This window comes from Ceratotherium simum, chromosome 6 (assembly GCF_057802395.1).
Source record: "Ceratotherium simum simum isolate JZ-2026a chromosome 6, ASM5780239v1, whole genome shotgun sequence".
NCBI lineage: Eukaryota > Metazoa > Chordata > Mammalia > Perissodactyla > Rhinocerotidae > Ceratotherium > Ceratotherium simum.
Window position 1 is genome coordinate 9,440,087 of NC_141905.1, and position 18,494 is coordinate 9,458,580.

General features: G+C 43.8%; 1 protein-coding gene across 4 annotated transcripts in view; it reads right to left on the reverse strand.

Moving 5' to 3' along the window:
- ALOX5 (arachidonate 5-lipoxygenase) overlaps positions 1–7,469 on the reverse strand; it is a 56,917-nt gene extending 49,448 nt beyond the window's left edge. For 2 of the 4 annotated variants that reach the window (XM_004432428.3, XM_087431852.1), the window contains exon 1: positions 7,261–7,469. In XM_004432428.3, the coding sequence (XP_004432485.1) occupies positions 7,261–7,410 (150 nt within the window). In that variant the 5' untranslated portion in view covers positions 7,411–7,469. Of the gene's footprint in view, positions 1–4,591; positions 6,453–7,260 lie in introns of those variants that run through there. The other 2 variants (XM_087431854.1, XM_087431853.1) reach the window with 2 other exon arrangements.
- Positions 7,470–18,494: the final 11,025 nt, after the last annotated feature.

The window sequence follows — 18,494 nt, forward strand, 5'->3', positions numbered from 1 at the left end:
CACTTCATCTCTCTCTTGTTCTCAGTGGGGTGAATAACTGAGTGCAAATGGGGAGGCTCAGGTACAAGTGAAGTCACACAGATTCAAGTCCTCCTGGGGCATCTGCAGTTCCTCGAGCCACAGTGATGCCGAGAAATTCAGACCAATCAGTTCCCCCTACATCTGTGGCACGGCCGTGGGTGGAGGCTGGCCTTGTTGCTAAAAGGCGCCACCGCAGGCCATGTGGAGCACTGCCCCTCAGGCCCCTGGGACGGAGCTGCTCAGCACCCTGTGCTGCCAGGCTCTTGCCTCCAGAAGATGGGCGAGTACAGTGGCAGTGCTGGGCAACCCTCCCTGCCCCGTGGCTTCTGGAAGATCTGTATGTCTGCAGCTCTCAATGGCGGGTGGGAAGAAAGGATGAGGGCTCAAGCATTGCCTTGGCTGTTCCAAAGACAAGCAGGTTTGAGAAGCCCTGGACTCAATGCCCTCCCAAGGCAATTTCTAAGCCAGGTTTCACAAATCCTTGAACGTTTCCCTTGTAGCAGAACCCAGAGTTCTCAGCATGATAGTGAAGTAAATGGAGGGGAAGGGTGGTCATCCTGCACGTGACCCCATGCATCTGTATTTACATCCCTCTCCCGCCAACCTGCCAGAACAACCCCTGGGAGGGCTTCATAAGGAGTGGGAAGTTGCGTATTGCAGCAAACCTCTTGGCTCTGAGCACGGTGAGCAGCTTGCATGCTGTGGTTGCTGAAGATGCCAGACACTGTGGGTAGAAAGCGGAAACCTCCTTCCTGTGCTCTGTGGTCTGGGCCTGGGTCCTCAGTTAGGAACAGTTTCTGAGGACCGAGGAGCCCGTCCTGTGCTGGCTCTAACAAGTGTGCAAGCACATCTGTCCTGCCAGAATGCCCCGTCCAGCCGGGTGAAAGCACCTTCCTGCCCCACAGCCTGTCTTGCAGGAGAGCAGTGAGGTGAGGCCGGGTGAAGCCTCAGAGTAGTGACCCCCAGCGCCTAGGGGACCTCTGGCAGGGGGCCTGTCTGTATCGTGGGGTGCTGACCCTTGGGGAGAAGCCAGCAGGCCCCGAGATGCAGAGTTGGGAGAGGAGTCCCCGTGAGGGGTGGACAACCTGAGGAGCTGGGAGGAGGGAGAGGAAAGGAAGGATGCAACTCCTATTGGGTAGCTTCTGGGGGCAGAGAGAGAAGGGAGACCCCTGAGCTGAGGCATCAGTGGGCCAAGACAGGAAGGTTCTGACGAGACAAGAGGCCCAATGTCCATCAGGAGAAGCAGAGTGCAGACTGGGTGGACTACGACTGGATATCTGTAGGGCCCACCCCACTCTGGGCCCCACCTGCCATGGGGATCTGCAGAGACCTCGGCCCTCCGTGGGGCCAAGACAGAGATTCCCACCCAGGAGTGTGGGGAGAGGGCAGCGAGAGGCAGAGGACAAGGTGAGCCCAGTGTCAGGACAGCTCTGCCAGCCTCAGGGGCTCTGAATTCACATCCCAGCACCAAAGTGACTGACCATGGGCCTGGGCAAATAGCCTCATTCCCTGAGGCTCTGCTTCTTCATCTATCAAGGGGAGATAATGCCTAGCTTGCAGGACCATTGAGAAATCCAAATGACATGATGCCTGAGCGGCCTCCTTTCTCCAATGGCACAGGCCACCAGCTACTATGTTTATCAGAACCAAGTGGTCCTCCCTCCCTGACTCCTGGGGGTCACAGGGCATCAGGCCCCACACTGCCTGAGAGCAGCCGTGAGCTAGCACGGGTCCCTGCACTGTAGTCCATCCTTGACTACATCTGCCAAATTGAGTAGCCAGAAGAAGATGTGGGAGAAAGAAACTGAGCCCATGAGCTCAAACTTCTTCGCTCAAAACCTGGAGGGAATTCCTGTGAGGGTGGAGAAGAGGCCCTGAGGGGGGTGGGGTGGGCACTTTTGGTGCTGGCAGTGCAGGTTGCACAAAGGGAAGTCAGTGTGTGGTGAGGCCTGGGCCTGGGCTGGGGGTGGCTGCCCCAGGGGAAGTGGCTTTCCTGTGGTTCTGAGAGGCTGGAGGGGCTGATGGTGCCCAGGGGTTGATGCCAGGAAGGCTGTGGCAAGGGGGAAGAGGACAATCATTCTAGAGTAACAACTGCCATGAGCATATGAGGTGGACATTCTTATGGAAGGGAGGAGCCCAGCACCTGAGAATACAAAGGGAAGAGGGATGGGGCTAAGCGAGCCAAGACTGGGCGATTCTCAGAGGGAGGGTCAGATGTGCAGTGGGGGGTGGTGACTGACAAGGACGAGATGAAGCAACTTCTCTGAGGGAATGGGACAGTGGGGTCCCCCTTCGGCACACAGGAGTGTGTGTGCAGTCACAGGACTGTGATGGGACTGTGATGCAGTCACAGGAGAATGGGATGCTCCAGGTCCCCCTTCCCCACCCACCCCTGCAGGAACCTGGCAGAGGACACTGGAGTTTCACCTAAGATGAACAGACTGGACAGACTTACAGGGACTCAATATGCCACCTGACGGGGTCTTCAGCAGGAAGAGAGGGACAGGCCTGCCAGTCTGGCTTGTCTCTGGCTCTCCCTGGCTTCAGGCCCGCTGCTACAGGAGGTGAACCATGCCCGGAGGAGTTCAGTCCAACTCAATTCAGGAAGTCTTAGGGACAAAGTCTGGTAACTGTGGCTCTGGCATCCAAAGGAGCCACTACTGGAGAGTCACAGAGGATTGAGAAAGGCCTCCAGGAAGATCTCAGGGTCACATACATTAAACAGCAAAGTGAGGTCTTAGGAAGGTACACCAGCTACAAGGCATGACGACCTCCGTCCCGCCTCTCTGTGGGCCAGTATGCTGGGAAAATGCTGTATCTGTTGCCCACTTGCTGTGACATGTTGAATTCTCATGTCCATTCTGCACGGTGGACACTATCAACAGTGAATGGCCCATAACAGGCCCACAATAAACACAGTACATGTGCGTGGCCGAGTGGATGATTATCCTATTTTACAGATGGAAACTAAGGCCCAGAGAGTTCAGGCAGCTACTGTGCTAGTGAGCAATTGGTGGACCCACAATTAGAATCCACACCTGCGTGAGGGTCCAGCCCTGGTTCCTCGCACTGTTCCTCGTGGCCACATCGTGGGAAAAGCCCTGGACTAGGAGCCAGATGACCCGGCTTTGAGTCCTGGTTCAACCTCTTGATAGAGTATGAAAGGGCATCATGGGGTGGGGTGGAAGGACATGGAAAAGCTTCATAACAGATGGTGTGTGAGGCAGCTGACATGCGAGCTGGTAAGATTTCACAGGTGAGGTGAGTGCAGAGAAGAGAGGGTCGGCAGAGCATTTCAGATGAAGGGAACTTAGCAGTTTCCTCAGGTGGGGAATTCACACACGGGAGGAGGTGGCTGGAGCATGGAGTTCCTTGGGGCAGAGGTGGCCAGTGCAGTGGTCAGATGCTAGAGAGAGACATGGAGCCAGGGAAACACGCAATTCACCAGCCTCATTTCATAGAAGGGCTAGTTTGCTGGTTTTGCTTGTTGCTCTCAATTCTACATTGTATATATGGTTTTAAGGCTTTTGAATATTTCAGCAAAGTGTTAGCTGGTCAATTTTCATTTGATCTTTATATCAGCATTTTAAGAAAGGTTTCATTTGTCTCTGCCCCAGATCCCTGCTGTTGCTGGGACAGGGAGAGGGACCTCTCTGCTGGAGCAAGGACAGAGGAGAGTCATGACGTGGCCCAGCCTGGGCTGTCCGTCTTGGAGGGGACTGATGGGGGCTGATGGGCGGTGGGAGGGGAGAGGAGGAGGCTGTAGAGTAGAGAAAGAGGGAGATTAAGGGATGGACAAGGGAGAGAGTGAGGCAGAGAGAGGGGAGACTAAGGGGAAGAACATGGGAGACCAAGGGGCAGAGAGAGGGAAAAAGGGGGCAGCTGTTAGAGAGACTTAGGGGCAGAGAGGGGAAAATGTGGGACAGAGACCTGGGGATTGAGGGAGCAGAGAGGGGGACCTGGGGATACTGGAAGACAGAGTGGCAGGAGGAAACTGGAGCAGAAAAGCAGAGAGAAATGGGGGACATTCGGGGACTGTGGGGAATACGGAGTAGAGGAAGGAAGAGGAGGCAGAATGTAGGGAAGAAATGGGACAGAGAGGGAAGATGGGAATAGAGAGAGAGATTGAGAGTCATAAGGAAATATTTATTCTTCATTAATATATTCTTATTCTTGAGAAGGAGGTATTCAGGAATGTATTCTTCATGAATATATTATAAGAATATTCACTGAATATATTTAAGAAGTATATACAGTTATAAGACTCGTTTACACTGAATATATTCAAGGACAATATATTAAACATCACTCTGTTGCCTTTAGCTTTCCTAAGAGTGCTGTCATGGAATGAAAATGGGTCAAGTAAGATTTCCCAGAAATCTTCAGATCTGTTAAAGTCATCCCATCCAACTTGAATAACTTTAAATTGACCGAGTTAAAGAAACAAATCAGTTTGTCAAACGTGCCTAGACTTGGGCTGGTCTCTGGGCTATTCGGGTCCACAGTCTGGACTTTCCCCAGCAGACAGTGGGGAGGCAATGAAGGGTGACCATCTGCAGGGGAATCTCACCTGTGAGGGATTCTGATTCCTAGTCCCGTCCTGAATCACTATGCAGAACTCGGATGAGAATAATCAGGGATCTGTGACCAATTTATTGAGAAAAAATCAGTCCTGTGCATTATTTGACTGAATTGCGCATGGAGGAGTAGGGGTGTTGACCTGCCAATGACCTGGAAATGATTGAATTGGTTGCCTGGAAATAGTCTTTATTGTTGCTACTGTTACTGTTGTTAATCATATTGATTGTAACACTTTTCTGAGTACAGTCATGCATCTCTTAAGGACAGGCATATGTTCTGAGAAATGGGTTGTTAGGCAATTTCATCGTCGTGTGAACATCATAGAGTGTACTTACACAAACCTAGATGGTATCACCTACTACACACCTAGGCTATATGGTACCAATTTTATGGGACCACTGTGTTTATGCTGTCTTTGACCGAAACATTATGCCGCGCATGACTGTAAAATGAAATAGCCCTATTTTCTTACCAAGTATTTCCTCTAAGGTTTCTTTTTCACCTTTATCCAAAAGAGACAGATTGTCCTTTAAGAGGCACTAGCTAGACAATGAGGAAGTAGCTCTGGGATGTGCAAGACAAAGTGTGGAGTAACTTTGCATCAACAGGAACTTTCTCAAAAGCTGGGTTTTCCAAAGAGCCTTTGGGAGCTGGCTGATTCCTCTGCAGCGCAGCAGCCCCTCCTGACTTGCCCTCTCTCACCCCAATGGAAATGTGACATGCAAATCTCTCCTGAAATTTGCTTCTGGGACTCTCACTGAGGTGTTTAATCACAGTGGCATTTGAATGAATTCTCAGGGTGCAGAAGCCAGAACAGAGGGAGGGAATAATTAACAGAACAGTGCCTCACCCCTCCTCCAACGACTTGTTAGGGCCACACCACTCTGTCTCCTCTGGGGAGAAGCCACACGTGGGGTGCCCTGTGCTGCCCAGCGCGAGCCCAGCCTGTGTGGTGTGTGGAGAAGAACAGGGCCCACTGGGGCCCACTTATAAAGGGGAAGTAGTCTGTACCCTGTCCTCCTCCCCGAGGTGTGGAGGGAGTCCATGAAATGACGGAAATAAATGAAGGTGCTTCAGAAATGGCAGGCGCTGTCATCATCCCAAATGGAAGACTCATTAGGCCTCCTGCACGGCGGTCCTCAGGGCCAGTTCCCTGACTGGGGAACCAAACAATATATTCTTAGACTCAACACCTGACTCCCTTGAAGAGAAGGGAGCTCAGGCCGAGTCAATATGCTGAGCTTCGCTAAGTGCCAGGTCGGCTTACAGCAAGATTATGAGTCTTCTGAGTAGGGATCAAACCCACTTTGAGTTTGTAAAATTCCTATTATTTACTTTTAAAAGTTCCTATTATTTACTTACTTTAGGCTCTGCAGACCTAAAACACACTTCCTGAAATTTATCCAAGAGGTATTCGATTGAACCATATGAAGTTGCCAGTTTTCTTTGTCAAAGTCAACTATGAACAATTTCATATGGTTCGATCTAATAATCAACTAAGTGGTGAGAAGACAGCTTTGTAAAGTCTAAATCTTTTTGGTCCAGTTCAGGGGCTGGAGGTGGTAGAAGGGAACAGATATTCCCTGGGCACCGGCATCATGTTGGGACTATTACAATAGTCATTTAATGAGCCCTTCCTATATGCTTGCCACTGGGCTGGGCACGTCACAGAACGCTCGGTGAGGACCCATGACCTGCCATGTTCATGGAGAAAGCCATGGGGCTGGAATTCACGCCCAGGTCAGCAGCAGGAGATGGGGCCACTTGTGCATGGCCTCACACAGCGCCTGGCACCACAGACTAGAAGTGTGATAAACACTGGCTTCCTCGGCTCCCTGAACTCTCACAGCTCCAGGGCCTCTAGTGAGGAGGGGAAGAGGGGAAGCCCTCCTCCCTCTTCTTCATCCACTGAGCCCTCACACCTCGGGTGCAAGTGTTCCCTGGTGTGCACTCTGCTGCCAGGCAGTGACAACCTCCAGGTCTGCAGGTTCACTTGTTCTTTCGCTCTAAATTCCTCTGTCCTGAGAATGTGAGCTACCCAGGTGAGAAGAATCGGCTAGTGCCACTCTGGGCCACCAGCTGGCCTTGGGCTCACCCAGGACTCCTGGGCCAGCCTGAAGCCAACACTTCCATTTCACATTTGGGGAAACTCAGGCCCAGAGAGGGAACAGAGTGAGCTAGGGGCCAGGCCCAGATGGAACGCAGGCCTCTGGACTCCCAGACCTGCGCTTTCTCCCCACAGCTCGCAGCTGCTCCGCGCTGCCCTATGTGCTTCACAGCAGGGCAAGGGCCCGCAGGGTCCGTGAGTACATCCCTCCACCCCGACGACCCGCAGAAGGAGCCCTACGAAGTGGGGCACAAGTAATGCTGCCCACAGCACTATCCCAGTTAAGAGGCCTCTCAGAGCCTCGGGTCCCCATCTGTGAAATGAGAGCAAATTTTGCCCCTTCTCCTGCTCCCGGGGGAGAAGCGCGGCCCCCTTGCAGACCTCACCCTGGACGCCCCTCGCCCCCGACCTTGGGTCCTTCCGTCCGGGTAGGGTCCTGGACACGCCCCACCCGGTCCCGGCCGCCAAGAGGGGATCCCGGGCGCTCCCCCAGCCGGGCCCCTGCCGCCCGACGGGTCCCGGGCGCCCCCGGCCCGGCCGCGCGCCCTCACCGCACCGCGCTCGAAGTCGTTGTAGAAGGGCTTGTCCAGCAGGTGCTTCTCGCTGCAGCCCGCGGAGCCCACGAGGCTGAGGTAGATGTAGTCGTCGGTGCCAGCGAACCACTGGCTGCCGGTGGCCACGGTGACGGTGTAGGAGGGCATGGCGGCGGGCAGCGAGCGCCACGGGCCGTGGGTGCAGCCAGTGCCGGGAGCCTCGGCGCCGGTCCGCGCGCGTCCGCACCTCGCCGGACCAGGCTGCCGCTTCCTCCCGCCGCCAGGGCCCGGCCCCCGCCCCCTGCCCCGCCCCCTTCTTCCCCCCGGGCCCCGGCCCCGCCCCCACCCCGGCCCAGGCCCCACTCCCACCCTCCCGGCCCCGCCCTCGCCCCCGCCCCGCTGCCTCTCTGACCGCTCGGGACCCGCCTCTGACGCGGTAGGTGTCACCCATTCCTGAGTCTCACCTCCTCGGCTTGGTGTCAGGGGACCTGGGCAACCTCAGCTGTCATGCCCTCATCCTTCCATCCATTCATTCATTCACTCAGTCTCTCATTCGTTGTTACCCCTCTTCACCCTTCGTTCCTGCCTTGGCTTCCCTCGGTGCCAGGCTCCTGTAGGGCGCCGGGGTTGGGCTCCCAGGACCCCTAGAAAATAAAACATAGTCCCTGCTCTCACCAAGTTCCCAGTGTGAGGGGAGGCCGCGCGACCAGGACAATTACCCATGCTGTGGTTACTTAGAGCAGGGGTGCTCTGGGAGTCTATGGCTGGAAGAGAAACCCACCTGGGGAGTCAGGAAGGCTTCCTGGAGGAGGCCACACCCCAGCTCATACTGCGGGTGGAAGCTGGAACGCAGAGACTTCTGTCAGCATTGGCTTCTTCCACAAGTTGGCTGAACGTCACTCTGGCCCGGACGCAGGTGGGCACCGAGTTGAGTCAGATGCCAGCCACGCTCGGGTCGTGAGATTGGTAGTGTAGAGTGGGAGGCAGGGCACCCAGAGAGAGGGAGGCCACGACAAGGAAACCCAGGTCTGGACACCTAGAGGTTGTCTGGAAGAGGTCAGTGCGGTTAGGGAGGCGAGGGGCTGAAGAAAGTCGGGGGCGGGGAGGCTGCACGCGTGGTGGGAAAGGAGTCAGGCGTGTTTGAGGTAGCTCATGGGAGTGGACCAATGGCTGGAAGTCCTAGGGAAGAAGACGGACTTCACAGCAAGAACGTTCCAGGAGTTAGAGCCGGTACCTAGGGAATGGGCTGCCTGGCAGAGTAATTAGTGGGCTTTCTAACTTGTAGTGGGCAGAGGTCTGGAAGGGATGTTAGTGGAAGGCGTTGTGCGCCAGAGGGAAGCTTCCCACTGCTGCGACCTGATCTCAAAAGTCTTCTGTATTCGCTTACACCTTCCCCACACCCTCCCACCCCCCAACTTCGGAACTGGGTCAGACTGTGGTGCACATTCAGTAATGAGCTGAACTAAAATTAAAAAATAAGTTCATTCCGTGTGAGGCGGTGGGTATGTCAAGACACCTGCCTTGTACCCTCACTTTTGGTGATGGGCAGAGGCAGGCCAAGGGAAGGCTCCCCATTTCTGGGAGCCTGGGCTCCACCTGATGGCAAATCCTGCTTCCTCCTCTGCCTGACAGGACCACCACTCTGTGCAGAGAAAGGGTACCTGCCATTCCACCTCTACAGGTGGGAGACAAGGGCAGATTTCAGTGGGACTGGCTTTATTCACCAAAAGACAGGCACCAAAGGGATTCTCTGGGAGTCAAATTGTAGAACATGAAAGATATGTTGAGATGGGGGCACAGCTGAGATGGGGGGATGAAGATAGCACAAAAGTGAGACCTGACCCCTGCCAGGCAAGATATGTGCTCCAGGAAACCTTGGAGGAGGTGTAAAGGATGGCTATGGATTTGTCCTTTAAATCTAAGAATAAAATGGCTATTGTTTTTCTTTAAAAAAGAAAATACAGTATATTTCTTTTGACAAAAGTAGTGAGCTATCATTGTAGAAAATATAGAATTTTATATAGAAACAAAATTCATAACAACATGCAGAAAAAGCAATTAGTGAAAATTCATTACATTAGACAGTTTTACACCATTAAAAGCACATTGTATGTGCAATTTCATGTCATATTTCTATTTTTCTTAATATTATAACATATCTTTTCTATGTAATTTCATTTTTTAAATATTTTAATGACTGCAAAGTATTCAATTATATAGATATACCACCATTTCCTTAAGTAGTCCACTATTATTGGGCAGTTAGGTTGCTTTCCTTCATAAATACTGCTATATAGTATGTATCTTGTGCTTAAAAAGTTTAAAAAAGTTTTTCTTAAGATAAGGACTTAGAAATAGGCCAAAACGTGTGAACATTTTGAGACCTTTGTAACATGTTGTTAAGCTACTTTTCCAAGGACTGTAGTAATTTATACTCATGCCTTTTACTCTCATGCAGAAAATGGAATGTTTATTTTATAGAAACTTTGTCATCATGAGATAGTTTCCAAGATATCTCTACATCTTGTCCTCATTGTCTCTGTCCTGGTTCAGGCTTTCAGCATCTGCTGTATGGATTGTTAACAACAGCTTCCTACTAATCCCTCTACCTTTAGTCTAACTGCCCCCTCCCCCTCCAATTGTCTAATCAGAGTTATTTCCCTGTAACATAGATGGGATCATCTCACTGCCTTCCTTAATGGCCATCATTGGTTTCCTTCCTTCCTCCCTTCCTTTTCACAGCTTCATTGAGATGTAATTAGCGTACCATACAATTCATTCATTTGAAGTATTCAATTCGGTGGTGTTTAGTAATATTCAGCGAGTTGTGAGACCATCGCCACAATCAATTTTGGAACATTTTTGTCACCTCATTATCCCCCTCATCTTTCCAGCCAGGGCAAACACTAATCTACTTTCTGTCTTTATAGATTTACCTATTCTGGACATTTCATATGAATGGAATCATATAATATATGACCTTTTGTGATGGGCTTCTTTCACATAGCATAATATTTTCAAGATTCATCCATATTGCAGCATGTATCAGTACTTTATTTCTTTTGTTCCTGAATAATATTCCATTTTATGGATATACCACATTGTCTTTATCCATTCCTCAGACGATGGAAATTTGAATTGTTTCCACTTTGGGGCTTTTATGAACATTCATGCATACATTTTTGTGTAGATGTATGTTTTCATTTCTTTTGGGGAGATAACTAGGACTGGAATTGCTGGATCATATGGTAACTCTATGTTTAGCATTTTGAGGAAATGCCAGATTGTTTTCAAAAGTGGCTGTACCATTTTATGTTTTCATCAGCAATATATAAGTTTCCATTTTCTCTACATCTGCCAACACATTATATTCTCTGTGAAGTGGTATCTCATTGTGGTTTTGATTTGCACTTCCCTAATGGCTAAGGATGCTGAGCATCTTTTCAGATGCTTATTGGCCATTCTTATATCTTCTTAGGAGAAATATGTATTCAGATCTTTGACCCATTTAAAAAATTAGCTTATTTTTCTTTTTATTATTGAGTTGTAAGTGTTCATACATCCTGGATAGAAGTCTCTTATCAACTGTATTGTTTAAAAATATTTTGTTGCTTCTGTGGCTTGTCTTTTCACTTTTTTGATGGTTATGTTTGAAGCACATAAGTTTTTTTTAAGATTCACTTCTTTTTTTTTTTTTTTTTTTGTGAGGAAGATCAGCCCTGAGCTAACATCGTGCTAATCCTCCTCTTTTTGCTGAGGAAGACCGGCTCTGAGCTAACATCCATTGCCAATCCTCCTCCTTTTTTTTCTCCCCAAAGCCCCAGTAGATAGTTGCGTGTTGTAGTTGCACATCCTTCTAGTTGCTGTATGTGGGACGCAGCCTCAGCATGGCCAGAGAAGCGGTGCGTTGGTGCGCGCCCGGGATCCGAACCCGGGCCGCCAGCAGCGGAGCGCGCGCATTTAACCGCTAAGCCAGGGGGCTGGCCCGAAGCACATAAGTTTTTAATTTGAGTAAGCCCAATTTATGTATTTTTTTCTTTTGTCACTTAGGATTTTAATAGCATATCTAAGAGACTGTTGCCTATGCTAAGATCACAAGAATTTACTCCTATGTTTTCTTCTAAGAATTTTATAGTTTTAGTTCTTCATTAAGACCTATGATCCATTTTACTAATTTTTATGTGTGGGGTGATGTAGGGATCCATTAAAAAAATTCATTCTTTTGCATGTGAATATTTAGTTGTCCCAGGATAATTTGTTGAAAAGACAATTCTTTCTCCATCGAATTATCTTAGCAACTTAGAAAAAAATTAATTCACCATCAATGTAAGTGTTTATTTCTGGACTTCCAATTCTATTCCCTTGACCAATATGTGTGTCATATGTCAGTGCCACACTGTCTTGATTACTGTAACTTTTTGGTAAGTTTTGAAATTGGGAAGTGTGAATCTGCCTTTGTTCTTTATTTTTCAAGAATGTTTTGGCTATATTTCAAAAATGTTTGGCTATATATATTTTATATAAATTATAGGATCAACTTGTCAATTTCTGCAACAAAAAAAGCAAGCTGGACTTTTGATAGGGATTGCACTGTAGATCAATTTGGGGAGTATTGCTATCTTAATAATATTAAGTGTTCTGAACCAGGAATGTAGGATATGTTTCAATTTATTTAAATCTTTTAAAATTTATTTCAATAATGTTTTGTAGTTTACAGTGCACTTTTTTTTGTTAAATTTATTCCTAAATATTTTATCCTGTTTTTTGAAGGAAAGCTATTTATTTATTTTTGGTTTCCCCCCACCCCAGATTAGGGTATAATTGACAAATAAAAATTGTGTATATTTAAAGTGTACAACATGAGGATTTGATATATGGATACACTCTGACATAATTACCACAATCAAGCCAATTAACACATCAAGCCAATTAACACATCCATCACCTCACGTAGTTATCTTTTTTTTTTGGTGTGATGAGAACATTTAAGATCTACTCTATTAGCAAGTTTCAAGTGTACAATACTTGTACAGCTATAGTTAATAACTATAACTGTATTATTATTATTATATTATAGCTATTAACTATATAATGAACAACTATAGCTGTGCATTAGATCCCCAGAACTTATTCATCTTATAACCGAAAGTTTGTACCCTTTGACCAACATCTCCCGATTCTCCTCACCACCAGCTCCTGGTAGACTCTACTCTCTGGTTCTGAGTTCGACTGTTTTAGGTTCCACATATAAGTGAGATCATACAGTATTTAATTTCTGTGTCTGGCTTATTTCACTTAGCATAATGTCCTCCAGGTCTAGCCACGCTGTTGCAAATGGCAGGATTTCCTTCTTTTTACGGCTGAATAGTATTTCATTGTGTGTGTGTATCTATATCACATATACATACGTATGTGCATGTGTTATAGATACACCCTTTTCCCTTATCCATTGACAGATGTGTGGGTTATCTTGGTTATTGTGAATAATACTGCAATGAGCATCAGAATGCAGGTACCTCTTCAAGATCCTGATTTCATTTCCTTTAGATATATACCCAGAAATGGGATTGCTGGATCACATGGTTGTTCTATTTTTAATTTTTTGAGGAACCTCCATACTGTTTTCCATAGTTGCTGCACCAATTTACATTCCCACCAGCAGTACATAAGGGCTTCTTTTTCTCTGCACGCTGGCCAACACTTGTTACCTCTTGTCTTTTTGATAATAACCATCCTAACAGCATGAGGTGATATTTCATTGTGGTTTTGATTTGCATCCCCAATGATTAGTGATGTTGAGCACCTTCTCATGTACCTGTTGGCCATTTGTATGTCTTCTTTGGAAAACTCTCTATTCAGATCCTTTGCCCATTTTTTAATTGGTTTATTTGTGTTTTTGCTATTGGGTTGTATGAGTTCCTCATATATTTTGGATATTAAACCTTTATCAGATATATGGTTTGCAAATATTTTCTTCCATTTGGTAGGTTGCCTTTTCATTTTGTTGATTGTTTCCTTTGCTGTGCAGAAGCTTTTTAGTTTGGTGTAGTCCCACTTGTTTATTTTTGCTTTTGTTGCTTGTGCTTTTGGCGTCATATCCAAAAATCATTGCCAAGACCAATGTCAAGGATCTTTTACCCTATGTTTTCTTCTAGGAATTTTACAGTTTCAGGTCTATGTTTCAGTCTTTAATCCATTTTGAGTTGATTTTGTAAATGGTGTAAGATAAAGGTCTAATTTCATTCTTTTGCTGTGGATATCCAGTTTTCCCAACATCATTTATTGAAGACATTTTTCTTTCCCTGTTGTGTATTCTTGGCACCTTTGTCATAGATTATCTGTCTGTATATACGTGGGTTTGTTTTTGGACTCTCTATTCTGTTCATTGGTCTGTGTGTCTATTTTTGTGCCAGTACCATACTGTTTTGATTACTAGAGCTTTGTAATATAGTTTGATGTCAGGAAGTGTGATGACTCCATCTTTGTTCTTTCTCAAGATCATTTTGACTATTCATGGTTCTCTACAAATTTTAGGATTATTTTTATATTCTTATGAAAAATGGTCCTGGAATTTTGATGGGGATTGCATTGACTCTGTAGATCACTTTGGGTTGTATGGACATTTTCACAATATTAATTCTTCCAATCCAAGGACGTGGGATATCTTTCCATTTTTTTGTGTCTTGAACTTCTTTCATCATTATCTTATAATTTTCAGTGTACATATCTTTTACCTCCCAGGTTAAATTTATTTCTAGGCATTTTATTCTTTTTGATGCTACTGTAAATGGAATTGTTTTCTTAGTTTCAATTTCAAATTGTTCATTGATAGTGTATAGGAAAACATTTGATTTCTTAATTTTATAACCTGCAAACTTGCTAAACTCATTTACTAATTCTAATGGTTTTGCATGTGAGTGTGTGTGTGTGTGTATTCATTTTATGCAAGATCATATCATGTGAAAATAGGGATAGTTTTGCTTCTTATTCGTCTATCTGGATGCCTTGATTTCTTTTTCTTGCCTAATTGCCTTGACCAGAACCTCCAGTACAAGGTTGAATAGACGTGGTGAAAGCAGGCGTCCTTGTCTTGTTCCTGATTTAAGGGGTAAACGTTTATTCTTTCATCATTAAGTATGATGTTAGCTGTGGATTTTTCATAGGCACCCTTTACCAAATTGAGAAAGTTCCTTTTATTCCTGTAGCTTTTTTAGTGTTTTTATCATGAAATGGTGTTGGAGTTTATTAAATGCCTTTTTTTCTGCATCAGTTGAGATATCATGCAGTTTTTCTCCTATATTCTATTAATATGGAGTATTTTCAGTTAAGTGGACCTTCCAATCCTAGAGAAAGCCCACTTGATCATGGTGTATACTACTTTTTTTTTTATCTTGCTGCATTCAGTGCTAGTATTTTGCTGAGAATGTTTGTGTCTATATTCATAAGCGATATTGATCTTTAGCTTTCCTATTATGTCTTTTTCTGGTTTGGTATCAGGGTAATACCAGCCTCATGAAATGAGTTGGGAAATGTTCCTTCACTTCTATTTTTTGGAAAAGTTTGTAAAGAATTGATGTTAATACTTCTTTGAATGTTTGGTAGTATTCAGCGGTGAAGTCTCCTGGTTGGGCTTTTCTTTGTGGGTAGTTTTTTTTTTTTTTTTTTAATTGATGTTTTAATGGTTTTTAACATTGTGAAATTTTGGGCTGTGCATTTTTGTTTGTCCATCACCATATATATATGACTCCCTTCCCCCTTGTGCCCACCCCCTACCCCCACTGCCCCTGGTAACCACAGTACAGTTTTCTCTGTCCATGTGTTGGTTTATACTCCACATATGAGTGAGATCACACAGTGTTTGTCTTTCTCCTTCTGGCTTATTTCACTTAACATAATACGCTCCAGCCCCATCCATGTTGTTGCAAATGGGACGATTTTGTCTTTTTTTATGGCTGAGTAGTATTCCATTGTATTATATACCACATTTTCTTAATCCAGTCGTCAGCCGAGGGACACTTAGGTTGCTTCCACTTCTTGGCTATGGTGAATAATGCTGCAATGAACATAGGGGTGCATAAGCCTCTTTGGATTGTTGATTTCAGGTTCGTTGGATAGATTCCCAGTAATGGGATGGCTGGGTCATATGTGGGTAGTTTTTTTTTTTTAATTTATTCAATCTTTTAATTTGTTATAGATCTATTCAGAGTGTGTGTCTATTTCTTCTTGAGTCAGTTTTGGTGGTTTGTGTTTTTCTAGGAATTTGTCCATTTCTTCTAACTTATATAATTTGTTGGCATACAGTTGTTCATAGTATTTACTTATAATCATTTTTATTTTTGTAAGATCAGTACTGATGTCCCTCTTTCATTCCTGATTTTAGACATTTGAGTTTACTCTCTCCCTCAACCCCCTCAATCAGTCTCTCATTATTCTAGCTAAAGGTTTTTCAGTTGTGTTGATCTTTTCAAAGATCAACTTTTGGTTTAATTAATTTTCTCTATTAATTTTCACCCTCTATTTCATTCATTTCCACTTGACTTTTATTTCCTTCCTTCTGTTGTTTTAGGTTAGTTTTCTTTTGCTAGTGTCTTAAGGTGAAGTTTAGTTTTTTTACTTCAGAGCTTTCTTCATTTTTAATATAGGTGTTTACAGCTGTAAAATTCCCTCTGAGTAGTGCTTTAGCTGCATCTCGTAAGTTTTGGTATTATGTGTCATTATTTTCATTCAGCTCAGACTATTTTTTTAATTACCCTTGTGATTTCTTCTTTGACCTATTGGTTATTTAGGCATGTGTTTAACTTCCACGTATTTGTGAATTCCCCAAATTTCTTTCTGTTATTGATTTCCAATTTCATTCCGTTGTGGTTGGAGAACATACTTTGTATGATTTCATCCATTTAAGTTTTTTGAGGCTTGTTTTATGGCTGAGCATATGGTCTATCTTGGGGAAAGTTTAATATGCTTTTGAGAAAAATATGTGTTCTGCTGTTGTTGGGTGGATTGTTCTGGAGATGTGCATTATGTCCAGTTGTTTTATACTATTTTTCAAGTATTCTATATCCTTGTTGATCTGTTGCCTGGTATTCTATCCATTATTGAAAGTATTAAATTCTATAAATTTTACTGTCGAATTGTCTATTTCTTTGTTTAATTCTTTCAGTTTTTGCTTTATGTATCTTGAGATTCTGCCTTAAGTACATATATGTTTATAATTGTTATCTTCTTGATGGATTGACCTTTTTACCATTATAAAATGTCCCTGTTTATCTCTAACACTATTTGTTTCTGTCATAAAGTCTATTTTGTCTGATACTAGCATAGCCATTCCAGCTCTTTTATAGTTGCTGTTTGCGTGTTATATCTCTTTCCAGCCTTTTACTTTCAAGCTATTTGTATTTTTGAATCTAATTGTGTCTCTTGTAGAAAGCATATAGTTTGATTTTTTTTTTTTTTAAATCCAGTCTGACAGTCTCTTCCTTTTGATGGGATTGTCTAATCTATTCACTTTTAATGTCATCACTGGTGTGGTTGGATTTATGTCTGCCATTTTACTCCTTATTTCCTGTAAGTCTCATGTCTTTTTTGTTTTTCTCTTCCTCCTTCACTGCTTTCTTTTCCATTAAGTGAATGTTTTCTAATGTAATATTTTAATTCTTTTAATGATTTTTTTTGCTATATTTTGAGTTATTTTCTTAGTGGTTGCTATGGGGTTTACAAACATATATTGTAAACATATATTATAAACATATATTGTAAACATATATGCACCAATTTATTTTTTGTCTTTATGAATTTAACTACTCTAGGTACCTCATATATGTGAATCATAATATTTGTCCTTTTGTGTCTGGCTTATTTCACTTAGCATAATGTTTAACATGTTTCATCTATGTTATAGCATTTGTTGTTTTATTCATTTTTAAGTCTGAATAATATTCCATTGTGTGTATATACCACATTTTGTTTACCCATTTATCCATTGATGAACATTTGGGCTATTTTTGTCTTTTGGTTATTGTAAATAATGCTGCTATGAACGTTGGTGTAAAATATCTAAGTCTCTGCTTTTAATTTTTTGGGGTGTATAGCCAGAACTAGAATGCCTGGCCCATATGGCAATTCTATGTTGCATTTTTTGAGGAATCGCCATACTGTTTTCCACAATGGCTGCAACATTGTACATTTTCATCAGCAATGCACAAGGGTTCTGATTTCTCCAGATCCTCACCAATATTGTTATTTATTTTGTTTTGATAATAGCCATCCTAAGGGGTGTGAAGTGGTATCTCATTGTGGTTTTGATTTGCATTTCCCTAGTGGTTGCTGATGTATCTTTTCAGATACTTATTGGCCATCTGTATATTTTATTGGGAGAGATTTCTATTTAAGTCCTTTGCCCAATTTTGAATTGTTAATTTTTTTGTTGTAAGTTGTAGGAGTTCTTCATATAACCTGGATATTAATCCCTTATTATATATATGATGCATAAATATTTTCTCCCATTTCATGGGTTGTCTCTTCACTATGTTGACAGTGTTCTTTAATTCACAAACGTTTTGTGCACAAAATAGAGGTTTTGAATTTTGATCAAGTCCAGTTTACCTGTTTTTCTTTTATTGCCTTTGCTTTTGGTATCATATTCAAGAAATTATTGTCAAATCCAATGTCATGAAGATTTTCCCCTGTTTTCTTACAAAAGTTTTATAGTTTTAAGTCTTGAGTTCTGGTCTTTGATCCATTTTGAGTTAATTTTTGTATATGATGTAAGATAAGTGTTTAACTTCATTCTTTTGCATGTGGATATCCAGTTTTCCCAGCACCATTTGTTGAATAGACTCTTCTTTCTTCATTGAATGGTCTTGGCACACTTGTTGAAAATCATCTGACCATATATGTGAGAATTTATTTCTCAGCTCTCTATTCTATTCCATTGGTTTATATGTCTGTCTTTATGCCAGGACCACACTATTTTGATTGCTATAGCTTTATAGTAAGTTTTAAAATCAGGAAGTGTGATGCCTCCAGCTTTGTTTTTCTTTTTTCAAGATTATTTTGCTATTCAAGGTTCCTTGCCATTCCATACGAATTTTGGGATGGACTTTCTATTTCTGCAAAAAACATTGTTGGGCTTTTGATAGGGATTGCATTGAATCTGTACACTGCTTTTGGTAGTATTGATATCTTAACAATATTAAGTTTTCTAATCCATTAACATGAGATGTCATTTCATTTATTGGCGTCTTTAATTCTTT